A 15,004-nucleotide genomic window follows, 5' to 3' on the forward strand; every position below is an offset into this window, starting at 1 on the left:
TGAAACTTTTAAACATCTAAACATTTCAAATTTAATTAAAACATTTAAACATTTTAAATTTATGATATTCCTTAGAAATTTGAAAAATGACTAAGGTTTTGTGTTAGCCACTTACCAGGAATGGGAATAAGTATTGTTCTTTGTAGAATCCCAGTGCTGTTATTTTCCTACTTACCTGTATCAGAGGTCAAAATGTCAGTCTGTTTTGTAAATTGGAATCTTAAGGAAAATGAGCCAGATTCTATCATTTTTCTTTTTTCCAGTCAGCAAGTTTACACACAAAGAGATAATGTGGAAGTATTGAAGCATTCAGTATTCCTTTATTCTCTGTGTAAAAAAGGATATACTAAGGCAGTGGTTCTTGCAGTTTGGTTCCCAGGCCAGCAGTAGCACCAGCAGCACCTGCACTTTTGGACTTCATGGAAATCCAGGGCCTGGTGCGGTAGCCTAGTGACTGGGGTCCTCACCTTGCACACGTTGGGATCCCGTGTGGGCGCTCGTTTGTGTCCTGGCAGCCCTGTTTCCCCTACAGCGCCCTACTTGAGGCCTGGAAAAGCAGTTGATGGGACCCTGCACCCGCGTGGGAGACCTGGAAAAGGCTCCAGGCTCCTGGATTGACCCAGCTCTGGCTGTTGTGGCCACTTGGGGAGTGAATCATTGGACAGAAGATCTTTCTGTCTGTATCTTCTTCTCTCTGTATATCTACCTTTCCAATAAAATTAATTAATTAATTCACCTTAAAATAAAAACACCTGAAATTCAAACTCTTGGGCCCCATTCCAGCCCTGCTGAACTGGAAGCTGGAGGTATGACTCAGTAGTTGGTTCATGTCTGTTTGCGCCCCCCCCCCCCCAAGACCCTGAATATTTTATTTGTCAATTTGAAAGGCAGAGTGGTGGGGGAGACTTGAGAGAGCAGATGCCTATAATAGCCAGGAGACTGGAACCTTATCTGAATCCTCAGTGTGGGTGTCAGGATCCTGGCTGTTTGGGCCATCATCTGTCATTCATGGCTGCATTAGCAGTAAGTTGGATCAGAAGTAAAGTCGGGTGGTTGAAGAGCCAGCATTGGGAGAGGTCAGCATGGTGGCATAGCTGCTGCTTGCAAACGCATCCTGCAGTTTAGTGCCAGTTTGAGTTTCACATGTCCTATTTTGGATCCGGTGTTCTGACAGTGCCCCTGGAATGGCAACAGAAGATGACTCCAGTGCTTGGCCCCTGCCACCTGTGTGAGAGACTAGCATATTCATCCTCCTGGCTATTGCAGCCCACTTGGGAGTGAACCAAGGGATGGGCAATCTCTGTCTGTATCTCTGCCTTTCAAATTAAAGTAGAGTAACAGGAACTTAAAGGAAATGAATCAGTCCCTTCGATATGGGATATGGTGCCTTAGATAGAGGCTTAATTTGCTGTGCCACAACACCTGCGTTCCAGGAATCATTTTAACAAACTCTCCTGATGATTCTGATACGCATTGAGTTAGAGACCCACTGCGTTAGAAGCTGATGACTACAAACTCTTTTTATCCATGTTTTAAGCTGCATGATTCTCAAAAGAATATATAGCAATGTGTCTGGTAAGAGTATCAGACCAGATTGCAGGGCTCTATCCTCTGAATTTCTGCTTTAGAAGATTTGAGTGGGACCTGAGAGTTTGAATTTCTAGCAGATTGCCACGTGGTATTGGTGCTACAGGTTTGGTGACCACAGCAAGAACCACACCGCTGTCGGGTGGGCTGATAGTGGCTGCGTACCACTCATGAGCCAAGAATCTGAAACCAAGGATGCAGAGTAGGTTTTCTCTATATGTCCAGTATAAATCTTTTGATAGTAGAAATGATTAGGACAATAGGAGTCTCCAAATCCAAATCCAAATCCTTCAGATGCAGTTACTTCTGAAATCCATATTCCTTGAATGTAAGGTAATTGTTACCTCATTTTTTCATAGCCTCTTTCAACTTTATCATTTGATTTGAGGAGATTTGTCAGGTTGCTTCTCTACTTGATTGGATCCAGGTAATCAGTTTATGCCCTGTGTCAGCTCTGACGGTAGACTGTGTCAGCTCTTACAATAGACTATAGCCTGTAAGGTCGTTCTGAAGAACGTTTGGGATAGACTCTTCTGTAAATCTTGTGTGTTGTCTGTATGTCTTTCATTTTTTTGAAGATGAACCTTTTCCTCTTTTCATCGCTTTAAGCATTTTTAAATTTCCATTTTGTTCTCATGTTAAATCTGGGTTTTGCCAAATATATATCTGTTGTTTTTATTTGGCATCTGTTCCAGGTTCACTTCTTCAACAGCTTTTTTCACAGACAGCTGGTAACCAAAGGATACAATGGTGTAAAAAGATGGACTAAAAAGGTATTCACTTTTCCTTGTTTTTATCCTGGAAATGAGAGAGAAGCTGTTTTTGGTGGAAGGATAAGATCTTTAATGGCAGTATGATGCTGATTTGGAGTGACAGGTTTTTAAAAGCTTCTTTTGAATTTTGCTCTTTGGAAGAGAAGATACTAAATGAAACTCTTGAGTCCATCCAGGTGATTGGCATGTGGTGTAAGTGAAAAAGCACTAGGTTGAGAGTAAATACTGTTTTCTTGCTGTGCAACTTCGACAAGACATTTAACTTGTCTGGGCCTTAGATTTCTTATTTGCAAAATAAAAATCAAGATAATCTCTAAAACTTTCTAGTTCTCTCTACTTACTGTCAGAAATATTATTTTAAAAACCCATGTATGTTCTGTTTTTGGTATTTTGCAATATTACCTACAAGTTCAAATTCCAAGGTTATAAATCTGAAGATACTGTTCCCTTTTTAGCCTTTCTGGATTAGACAGTTAAGGAGTCTGAAGTAGCTGTGAATGGAAACAAGTTTGTGCAAAGTAAAGACATCTCATTAAACATTGCTGTGTAGATAGTCATTAGCTGCTTCAATGTGAATGAAATGTGGTTGAAGAGTACAAACCTGGGCAATAGATGTAATAAGCTCAGAAATCAGACCTGTATTCGTCCTAGTTTTATCCCTTAACTATCTGTAAGACCACCTTGGAATTATTTAATTGAAAACTTTATTTCAGTTGGCATATTGGGGTTTACTTGGTTGTGAGGATCCAGTGAAATTATGCAGATAAATCATCAAGCACATGCTGGCCATACAATAGAGTGCTAATTATTGTTATGATTTTATCATAAGACTGGCCAGATGTGAATGTTAGCTCTTTGATTTAATAATATAGTTTCTAGGATTTATTCTTAGGAAAATAATATCAACAAGGAATATTATGTATGTAAGGAATCATCATCAGATCACTAGTTATAGTAGCAAAAAATGAAAATGATTGACACATCAGTTTCATGGAAGATTATATTAATTGCTGATAGCTCATGGTTTTAGTCAGTTTCTTACTGCAAATGTATTCCGAACTGCTGTAATGCAAACCAAATAGGAATGAAAATTGTGCTACATATGATTTTCCTAGAGGGGAATGAACAACTTGAAAAACACAGTTAAATCAGGTTTTCTGCTAATTATTTCCTAAATCACATGTGTCTGACATTTGATGGGATTTCAAAGATTTTGTGGAAAGTAGGACTGATACATAAATTAATTTTTGTGCAAAAAAATATTAAAACCATGCACAGCTTTTTCATAATAAATTTTCTGTGAAAATTTTTAAGAACCCTCCGAATGGCATAATTACAACACTCGTTCTTGTCTAAAGGTGTGTCCATTGCCTGCCGCTTCTACCTAGAAGACTTTGTCCCTCCAGGTGGCTGACAGCTCATTCTCTCTTTTTTTTTTTTTTGACATTTTATTATTATTATTATCATTTTATGATACATTTCCATAGGCTCCTGGCATTTCCCTTATCCCCTCCCCAATCCTCTCATCCCCACCTAGTTCCTCTATATCATTACTAAAATACAGTTCTTCATACACAGTCATATGTCCATCATTGTGGGCATGGACAATGGCAGAGAGTCCAGCATCCTATTGTCAAGATATAGTGAACAGTTTCATTGTAAGTCCATCTTTGTCTGGAAGTAGAAATGCATACTACATTGTATCTTCACATCTGGATGTTAGTCTCCATGTTACAGCTACTGTACATCCCCTTAAATGAAAAGTCATAGTACAAAATCAACAATACAAAGAAAAATAGAAATTTACAATGCCATGAAGTTAAATGACATGTTACTAGATATGACAGTCTTCATTACACAGCTACTATACATCCCCTTGAATGAAAAGCCACAAAACAAAATCGTCATCAGGAAGAAAAAAGAAATTAACAACACCATGAAGTTAAATAACATGCTACTAAATGACTAATGTGTAGCTGAAGAAATGAAAATCAAGAACCTTCTTGAGGAAAATGATGCTACTGTATGATCTATGAGTCATTGAATGATTTAATCAGAAGAAAGTGTTTTGAAGAGATGAAACTAACCAAAAACAACAAAACCTATGTGATATAGTTTCCGTTGATTTTTGTTGGTGAAGTGTGTCTCTTCTAGGCAATAAATAGATGTTGTTTTGTTTTTTAATCCAGTCTACTCATCTATGACGTTTGTTTGAGCTTAAGCCATTTACATTCATAGTTTAATAGGTATGGGTGTTATTTTGGTCCTGTCATTTTAGGAATGGGTTGTTCATTGGTTTAGTCTTCTGTTGTCATTTTACTGGGATGTTCTTCCCATTTGCCTTTGGTTTTCATGGGTGCTGTTCCTCTTCTCTGTCAAGAGAACATCTTGAAATATCATTTGCAGGGCAGGTTTGGAAGAGGCATATTCTTTTAACTTTTCTTTACTGTAGAAGAATTTTATTTCATTTTCAAAGACAAAAGAAAGCTTTGCTGGGTATGTTATCCTAGGCTGACAGTTTTTTTCTTTTAGAATCTGGAATATGTCACTCCATTCTGTTCTTGTCTGTAGAGTTTCTTGTGAGAGATCTCCTGTGAGTTTAATTGGCATTCCTTTATATGTCAATTGATTTTTTTCACGTGCACATTTAAGGATCTTTTCCTTATGTTCAATTGAAGAGAGCTTGATGATCATGTGTCTTGGTGAAGATTGCTTTTGATCAAGCCTGTTGGGAGTTCTGTGCCCCTCCTGGATGTTGTTTCCCAATTCTTTCTCCAGATAGGGAAATTTTCCTTTATTATTTCATTAAATACATTTGCAAGCTCAGCTTCTCTTTCTGCACCTTCTGGGACTCCCAGAAGTCTTATATTTGGCCTCTTAATAGTGTCTTTTGAATTCTTGAATACTTTTTTTGGCCTGATCCAGCTCTGCTTCCAGCTTTTTGTTTGCTTCCCCCTGATGACAGGAACTATCTTCCAGTTCTGAGATTCTTTCTTCTGCTTGCTTCATTCTATTTTGGAGACTCTCCACTGTACTTTTAATTTGCTCTACTGTGTTCTTAATTTCTGATATATCAGCCTTGATTTGCTTTATTGCTTCCTTAAATTCTTTGAACTCTTGTATGTGCTTCTCATTGTTGATCAGAAGCTTTTAAATGAGTTTCTGAATTCTGTGTGCCCCATTTTCTCGATGTCTTCCTCAGTTAACTCTGAGATTGGCATAGGGTTTTGCTCCTTTGCAGGGGAGTTTTCAGTAATATTCATTGTGCCTTTGTCTCTTCTTTTGCTGTTGGTCATTGTATACTTCTGGTTAGCAGAGTCTTCTCCTTGGGGCAGGTTTCTAAGCTGTGTCACTCACAGGTCTACAATGCGATTTTACTGATTGCCGTTGTTACACAACTCTTTGCTTGCAGCCACTTGTGCCACTCCCTCCAGTGAGTTCCAGGTCTGGGTTCTTATGTTAGATTTCCACCGTGGTCTCCAGAGCCCCAGCTTCTGGCTCACCACTCACCACCTCCTGTGATACCGTACTGAGGCTGCACTGTTGTCTCTGCAACCTTTCTCCCACTTCCGGTTGGAGCAGGTCCCAGGATTAGAGAGACACCAGGTGTCCTATATAGTTAGGTTGTTGGTGGTGCTGATCTTGTTGGAACCTTTTGGACGTTAGGTCTGGGTGTCACACGGACCTATTTTGATACATACGATGCCACAGTCGGTATTACTTTGCTGCAGGACCAGTGCAATCCACTGAACTCAGTGAGTTCTGGCAAGCTCAGCACATGCGCAATTCACTGTTATCCCCTGCAGTCCTAAAGCTGTTGCCACAGTGTACAAAATGGTGCCTGATGTACCACTACTAGAGTTCTTGATCTGCTGTCTGTCAGATCTGTGGGCTACCCAGACCTGTCTTGGGTGGAACCTGTAGAATGCCACGTTGATGCAGTTCATTGAGTCAGAAATGAGTTCACTCCCAGCTCAGCATATGCTCAGTCCTTTTCCTTGCCTTTGCCTTTTTACGTAAAATGGTGCCCGATTTGGCTGTTGGGGCCAGACTTGGCTGTGAAATCCACCCTGTTCTCGCACTGTCTGTCTGGGATCTGCTGCTCTGTCTCTGCTCCTGGTCAAATCCAACAGACCAGCAGGACGGACAGTTCTTTATCTGGCTTTACCTCCCAAGCTCCCAGTGACAGTCTCTTCCCACCTGGTTGACAGCTGATTCTCTTAGATTGCTGCGGCCTCTGGCTCCGTGCTGGCTGCTCAGAGAGGCTACCCTGCACTGGCCTCTCTAAAGCAGTGCTTGCCTCTGTACTTCCTGTTTCTTGATTTATTATATTCATTTGTTGTCCTCTGTTGGAATGGATAATGCATTCATGTTTGTTTTGTTTAATATAGTTATACCAGAGTAATGTTTGTTGAATTAAGGAATTTAGAAAAATGAAGGTTATTTGTGTGTAAAAACTGGAAATAGTATGAATTCCGTAGTTCTTGTGTTTTTCTGAGATCTTATCATTGCGGAGTATAAGGAATGTGAAGTCAGGGATAGGTAAGCCGTTTCCTTTCTTCCTGTGTCTCTTTCTTACTTCAGGAAGTATCTGTACTTTGTGGTTGCAGTACCAGTAGAAATAATTTCGTATTACTTTATGTCCCCGAATTCATTTGTATATGCAACTGTATAATATGTTTTGTATTATATTATTTCTCTTACTGAAACTTGAACCTTTAAGCTAGGAATCATATTTTCCTCAGATCTGTTTGCTGTTGTAGAACCTCTTTTCGAAATGTTAATGCAATAAATAATAATAAGGGCCATTAATTAAATGCAAAAAAATTATTCCATTTTTCTAGATTTTAATTTGGTTGTTTAAAAAAGCTATATGCTAAATATAAGAAATAAGTGTAAAATAATACAAAAAAAGAAGGTGAAAAAAGTGAATGATATTTAAAAAAGTTTTAGGCAAATAGAACCCAAAGGAAAATGGCAAATGAAAAGAAGTAATAGCAGTATTAATAACAGATGAATAAATTTTAAGGTGAAGGGACTAGAACTGAGGTATAGTAGGTAAAGCCACTTGTGTGTGGCATTGGCATCCCATTTGGGCACTGGTTCAAGTCCCAACTATTCCACTTCCTTTCCATCTCCCTGCTATTGTGTCTGGAAAAGCAGAAAATGACCCAAGTGCTTGGACCCCAGTACCTAAAGGGGAAATCGAAAGGAAGCTCCTGGTTCTTGACTTCAGGTTGGCCCAGCTCCAGTCATTGTGGCCATTTTGGGAGTGATCCGATAGATGAAAGATTCTCTCTCGCTCGCTGTGTGTGTAACTCTGCTTTTCAGACAAATATATATGTATGTTTAAAGATTTATTTATTATATATATATATATTTATTAATTATTTTGCATTATGTGACAGTTTCATAGGCTCTGGGAATCCCCCCAGATTTATTTATTTTTATTGAAAGGTAAATATACATAGAAGATAGACAAAGAAAAATATCTTCCATCCACTGGTTCAATCCCCAACTGGCTTAAGTGGAGCAGAGCCAATCCAATGCCAGGAGCCAGGAGCTTCCTCTGGATTTCCCATGTGGGTTTAGGTTCCCAATGCTTTTGGCCATCCTCTATTGCTTTCCCAGGCCACAAGCAGGGAGCTGGATTGGAAATGCAACAGGTAGATACAGTTGTTTTCCACATTTTATATTTGAGGAAATTAAGACACAGATAAGCTAAGAAAATTGTCCAAGTCATCTAATAGAACTGCTTTGGATGGATCTCGAGATTTTAACTGCTGCACTGAGTCTGTAAAGAAAGAAAACCTTGTATTGTTTTTAATGCCATGGTTTCTTCTTGAACATAAGTAGAATGTAAGTGAAAGTGTGCATCAGATACAATTAAGGGACAAGTGACACCACACCAGAGGGCTGATAAATACTGGTTTCCTAGGATAATTGACCAAGTACTTTCTGGGTCTTCCTGTCTTGATACTGTGTCTTAGAACTTAGTGATCAATTAGCACAGCTTTAGAATGATACCTTCTTTTAAAATCAGGTTCACTGCTTGCTGGCTTCATGACCTTCGTCTATTCAAAGGTCAGTTGGCATAAGCTGTGTTTGTTGGTACCATGGTGATGGCCGCATCTTTTTTCTTTTTTTTTTTTAATCAGGTGGATTTGTTTAAAAAGAGTCTTCTGTTGATTCCTATTCACCTGGAAGTCCACTGGTCTCTTATTACTGTGACACTCTCTAATCGAATTATTTCATTTTATGATTCCCAAGGCATTCACTTTAAGTTTTGTGTAGAGGTAAGTTAATATGTTGCCTTATGTTCATTTATCTTGTGATTATAATAACAAAATAACAATGCACTGGGAAAAAGAGCTGTCTATTTGGAAAATTCTAGATTCGTACTGCATATTACATAAAAACAAATTTCAGATTGAATGAAGACCTAAATGTAAAACACAAAACTGTGAAAGTATTTGGCAAAAGAAATATAGAAGATACTGTATTGTTAAAGAAGTGGTAGCAGGGTCTAGTGTGATGGCTCAATGATTAAATCCTTTTTTTGCAAGCACCAGCATCCCGTATATACACTTGTTTGTGTCCTGGTTGTTTCAATAGCAATCCAACTCCCTGCTTGTGGTCTGGAATAGCAGTCGAGGAAGGCCCAAAGGCTTAGGACCCTGCACCCACATGGGAAACCCAGAAGAAGCTCCTGGGTCCTAGGTTCACATTGGCAGCTTTGGCCCTTGCATCCAGATGGAAGATCTGGCCAATGGAAGATCTCCTTCTCTCCATAAATCTGATCTGCCTTTCCAATAAAAATAAACCAATCTTGGGTCCAGCGTGGTGGCCTAGCGGCTAAACTCCTCGCCTTGAACACACCGGGATCCCATGTGGGCGTTGGTTCTAATACCGGTGGCCTCACTTCCCATCCAACTCCCTGCTTGTGGCCTGGGAAAGCAGTGCAAGACGGCCCAAAACCTTGGGACTCTGCGTGGGAGGCTCTAGGCTCCTGGCTTCAGATTGGCTGAGATCCAGCTGTTGTAGCTGCAATCTTTAAAAAATAAATAGAAGCCGTAGCAGCAGCATTCTTGGAGTAGGGAAGTCTTTCAAAAAGAAACAAAAATGCTTCAAGGAATAGTTTGGTAAGTTTAGCCATATCATTATTTAAAGCTAAGCCAACTGTATGTCAAAGTTAAAGACACACAATACACTTGGCAAAAATGCTTGTCACATATATAATAGTATTCCTACAAATAAGGGTGGAAATGTAAATGTAACAGAAATGGACAAAGGGTAGTTCTAGTAATGTTTAGTAAAATTACAGATAATCATTAAACATGTCGAGAGAGATTCTCACTAGAAATGAGAGCAATGGAAATTAACTACATCATGGTTCCATTTTTTTTTTATGCCCATGATATTTGAAAAGGTTTGTTAGTGTATAGTTATGTAAGTATAAGGAAATGGGCATTTTCTTTTATATTTTTGACAATCTTTACATAGTTAATTAGGGTAGAAAGGTTCAAGGGCTACAGGAAAGTGGGTAAGACTGTTATTTCCATATTATTTCCTTCATGTATCTGAGGTAAAGGGGTATATTAAGGGAGAAGCCCCACCCAGTCTGCCACCCACCCCAGGTCCGAGATGTGGGGCATGCTCCGAGGTTCTTGCCCAAGTGGTTTGATAGTTTACCAGTTATGAATTGCTGCCAGTCTCGCCATTCCAAGCATGATAAGGTCGTTGAAGAATCCACTAATTGACATAGTCCATCATAGAGTCTTCATCTGCCCAGTTTTTCTCTGCCAACATACAGCTGAGGTGGTTGATTGATTTGTTCTTTCTTCTGTCTCTTCATGGTTAGGGTTCTGAGTCTGGCAGTTCGTTTGGGGAGATCCCCAAAGAAACTCTGTCCGAGGTGATACCAGACCAGATTCTTGTATGTACTAGCAAGTACAGGGCCCTGCAGCACAGTCCATCACCCCAATCAGCCGGTGGTTGCAATTGCTGGGTTGGTTCTGTTTTTAGCCCCGACTTCCACTGGAACCAATGGGTGTTGCAGTCCAGCCTGGTTTTGCCCAGCACATGCTCGGCCCTCGCATAAACCAGTGGGAGCTGCAGCCTCGTTGGAACGACCCACAATAACCCCCACCAGGCCCGCCCCCTACCCTGGTTTGCCAGTATGTGTAGCAGACTAGTCCAGTCTGTCCCACATCCCATTTGGCTCTCATACATGTCAGTGGGTATTAAAGCTTAGTTCCATCGAACCAGCTCCACTATCCAGCCCTCACAAATGTTTTTGGGTGCCTGTCTAGCAAACCCAGCCCCTGTCCTAGTTTTCGTGCCCTCCCATGTGAGTGGAAACCCAAGAGGGAGGAGCCCACTATTTCCCTCCCAGGTCTCTCTCACTCCCGGATTATGCACTCTCCAGGTGGTTCTGTGGTTTGACTTGACAGAATTAGCTCCCAGTGCCAGCTTCTGCCAGCTAATGCTGTGGCTAAGCCCAAACAACCCTCACCCACTCTAATTTTGTTTGCACCAGTAGGAACAACCAGCCCAGCCTGGCTTTTCCCTGATCTGGTCCACATGAGGCGCACAGGTATTGTAGCCCTGCTTAGTCTGGTCTGCCCCATCCCAGCTCATGCTCTCCAGTGGGAGTAGCTGTCCAACAAGGGAACCCCCCTCCCCACATTCCCCTTGCAGGCTCTGCCCTCTCCCTTCCTGATTCTCATGCATGCTGGTTGGGCGCTGCAGTCACATCCGGTACAGGCAAACTCACTTAGGCATTCCGTATTGTGTACTGGTTTTTGTCGCAACCAAACCTGGCTCGACCCACACTGTTCTGGTGCTTGAATTTGCCAGTGGATGACGTGAACTGATTCGGCCTGGTCTTCCCCCGGCCCATGCCAAATGTATGCCAGTGGGAAACTTTCCATGGCCTGGTCTGGGCTGGTTCCTATCATGTTCCTTGCGCTTACCTGCAGGGTCTGTGTCCTGCCAGGGGAGTTGCCCAGGCTCCTCCATCAGAACCTCTCCCAATGCCAGATTTTGCTCATACCAGTGGGTCCGTGGGCCAGCCCTACTCAGTTCACCTCCTGTCCTAGCAGGAACAATGGTTTTTCCTGACTGGCCTTCAACCCAAACTGGTTCTTGCTGTTGTATGTTTCAGCCGAGCCATGGCTCGTCCATACCCACATATGGCTCACACATGGCTCTGTAGGGGTTGAGACCTAGCCTAGTCCGTCCCACAGCTACCCTGGTCCTCCAGAACACCAGAAGGTGTTGGAGTCTGACCCGACTTGGTGCGTCCAGTCCCAGTCCACACTTGTGCCAAGGGAGACTACAACCGTTTCCTGATCAGAATGCAGCCTCCATTCCAGCCCACGTGCATGTCAGTGGGAACTTCAACCCAGCTAGGGTGTCCCCTTAGCTCCCCAACCGGACCTGTTCCGGAAATGGGCTTTTTCATATTTTCTGGTAGGTAGGCCATATACATTTTTTTAAAGATTTATTTTTATTTTTGAGAGGCAGGTTCACAGAGAGAGAAGGAGAGATAGATTGAGCTTGCATCTGCTGATTTCACTCCTCAAATGGCTACAATAGCCAGAGTTGAGCTGATCTAAAGCCAGGAGTCAGGAGCTTCTTCTAGGCCTACCACTTGGGTGCAGGGACCCAAGCACTTGAGTCATCCTCTGCTGCTTTCCAGGACACAATCAGGGAGCTGGATGGGAAATTTAGCAACCAGGACATGAAGCAGTGCTTATAAGGATGCTGATGCTGCAGGTGATTGGGCTGTTGAGCCACCATTCCGGCCCCAGGATGTATAAATTTTTATACATTCTTGGAGACAGTTGAAAATCTGATATTTTGGGCCTGGCATGGAGGCCTAGCTGCTAAGGTCCTTGCCTTTGAACACACTGGAATCCCATACAGGTGCCAGTTTTAATCCCAGCAGCTCTACTTCCCATCCAGCTCCCTGCTTGAGGCCTGGGAATGCGGTCACTTGGGCAGTGAGTCATCGGACGGAGGATCTTCCTCTCTGTCTCTCCTCCTCTCTGTAAAAATCTGACTTTGCAGTAAAAATTAATAAATCTTTAAAAAAAATCTGATATTTTGGAAGTATCTGATAATTTTAATGGTGCATCTCCTGTTGTGTTCCAGATTTATTTTGTAGTACCTACTCCATAAAAATGCTTCCATATGCGCATAATTACTGGACCATATGCTAGAATGATCATTGCAGCATCACTTAAAACAGTGAAAAAAAAAATGGTAAAACCTAAATTGAGTTCTAACACAAGACTCGCTTAATGCATTTTTAGTATATCCACATTACTGAACTGGCCATAGTGAGTAAATATATAGTAGATTTCCTTGTTCGAAAGAGGAAAGAGGTCCACGGAATTAACTGAGTTTTATGTGGCGTGATTACGGAGTGATTCACTGTAATACAGTTATGAAAAAAAACCGCAAAATGCCTACATATCTGAGTATTTGCACAAATACACCCCAGTGTGTATTATACATAATATTTGTAAGTAATAAGGTGGGATAGGTGCTTACCACTTTGATATCAGTGACAACCTTGGAATTCTATGTAGAAAGAAGGATGACTACTACCTTAAGGGCATTTAGCCTTGTTTGAGATATTTTTAACTTTTTTATAAGGGTAATGTATAATTTTTAAAGATTAATTATTTGAAAGAGCCAGAGAAAGTGAGCAGGCACACTCTTCCATCTACTGTTACAGTCCTTAGATGACCATAAGTGCAAGGGCTGGCTGGGCCAAGCCAAAGCCAGGATCTAGGAGCTCTTGTCTCCCACATGGGAAGCAGGGACCCAATCACTTGAACTAGTTTTAGCTGCCAATGTTAGACTATCAGCAGGGAACTGGATCAGAAGTGGAGCAGCCAGAACATGACCTGGCAGTAGCAAATGGGAATGCAGGTGTCGCAGATGGAAGTTTTACACACTGTACCATAGTAGCAGCCCCTATAAACTCTATTACTTGCATATTTTTTTGAAGATTTATTTATTTATTTGAAAGAGTTACAGAGGAAGAGGGAAAGACTTAAATCCACTGGCTTACTCTATAAGTGGCTGCAATTGCAAGGGCTAAGTCAGGCCAAATTCAGAAGGTTCATCCGGGACACCCATGTAGATGGCAGGGTCCTGCCCAAATACTAATGCCATTTTCCACATTTTTTCCCAGGCCTTTAGTAGGGAACTGGATCAGAAGTGGAGTAGGTGGGATGTGAACTAGCACCCATATGGAATGCTAGCATTATAGGTGACGGGATTACCCACTGTGCTGTGTCCTTCCCCCACATAATTAATTTTTAAGATATAGTTATCTTTATTGGAAAAGCAGATTTACAGAGAGAAGGAGAGACAGTGAGGGAAAGATCTTCTAATCACTGGTTTATTTTCCCAGTGGCCACAACGGCCAGTGCTGAGCTGATCTGTAACTGGGAGCCAAAAGCTTCTTTCTGCTCTCCCACATGAGTGCAGTGTTGGAAGAACTTGGGCCACCTTCTGCTACTTTCCCAGGCAGTAAGCAGGGAGCTGGATCAGAAGTGGAGCACCTAGTACACAAACCAGCACCCATATGGGTGCTGGTGCAGCAAGTAGAGGATTAGCCTATTGAGCCACAATGCCAGCCCTACAAACTTAATTTGTAAATTCTCATTTTGATTTTTAGAGAGACAAAGAGCCTGCTAACCATCTTCCATCTCCTGGGTCCCCAAACATCTATCTGTTGGTTTATTCCCTAATACCTGCCAAGGCTAAGAGTAGACAAGGTGAAAACCAGGAGCTAGGAACTCAATCTAGGTCTCCTGTATGGGTGTCAGAGACCCAACCACTTGAGCTGGAACATCATGCCTCCTGTCGTGTGCCTCACCAGAAAGCTGTAGTGAATGTGGAGCCAGGACTCATTGCCAGGCATTTTTTATGGACTGTGGGTGTTGCAACTAGTGGGGTAATCACTTTGTTATCCCCCATCTGTATAATTTAAAATTTTTAATTTAAAATTAAATATAAAAAGTAAGGGAAGAAAGTTTTTTGTTTTTTAAAAAATTTGTTTTTACTGGAAAGGCAGATCAGATTTGCAGAGGGAAGGAGAGACAGAGGAAGGTCTTCCATCTGCTGGTTCACACCCCCAGGTGGCCACGATGGCTGGAGCTAGGCTGATCAGAAGCCAGGAGCCAGGAGCTTCTTTTGGATCTCCAATGGGGGTGCAGGGTCCCAAGGCTTTGGGCCATCCACTATCACTTTCCCAGGTCACAAGCAGGGAGCTGAAAGGGAAGTGGAACAGCCAGGAAATGAACCAGCAACCATAAGGGATCTTGGCATGTGCAAGGCAAAGACTACCATTGCACTGGGCCCAAAATCAGTTTTTTTTTTTTTTAAAGATTTATTCATTTTTATTACAGCCAGATATACACAGAGGAGGAGAGACAGAGAGGAAGATCTTCCGTCCGATGATTCACTCCCCAAGTGAGCCGCAACGGGCCGATGCGCGGATCCGATGCCGGGAACCAGGAACCTCTTCCGGGTCTCCCACATGGGTGCAGTGTCCCAATGCATTGGGCCGTCCTCAACTGCTTTCCCAGGCCACAAGCAGGGAGCTGGATGGGAAGTGGAGC

The 15,004-nt window shown here is 41.9% G+C and overlaps 1 protein-coding gene across 8 annotated transcripts in view; it reads left to right on the forward strand.

Moving 5' to 3' along the window:
* SENP5 (SUMO specific peptidase 5) overlaps positions 1-15,004 on the forward strand; it is a 54,592-nt gene that overhangs the window by 33,682 nt on the left and 5,906 nt on the right. For 3 of the 8 annotated variants that reach the window (XR_009245174.1, XM_058662075.1, XM_058662077.1), the window contains exons 6-7: positions 2,283-2,360; positions 8,519-8,656. Coding sequence is in view for 7 of the 8 variants with exons in the window: in XM_058662075.1 (XP_058518058.1) it covers positions 2,283-2,360; positions 8,519-8,656 (216 nt within the window). In the remaining variant the exon portion in view is untranslated. Of the gene's footprint in view, positions 1-1,946; positions 2,015-2,282; positions 2,361-8,518; positions 8,657-15,004 lie in introns of those variants that run through there. The other 5 variants (XM_058662078.1, XM_058662079.1, XM_058662080.1 and 2 more) reach the window with 4 other exon arrangements.

The sequence above is a fragment of the Ochotona princeps genome, chromosome 3 (genome assembly GCF_030435755.1).
Source record: "Ochotona princeps isolate mOchPri1 chromosome 3, mOchPri1.hap1, whole genome shotgun sequence".
Lineage (NCBI taxonomy): Eukaryota > Metazoa > Chordata > Mammalia > Lagomorpha > Ochotonidae > Ochotona > Ochotona princeps.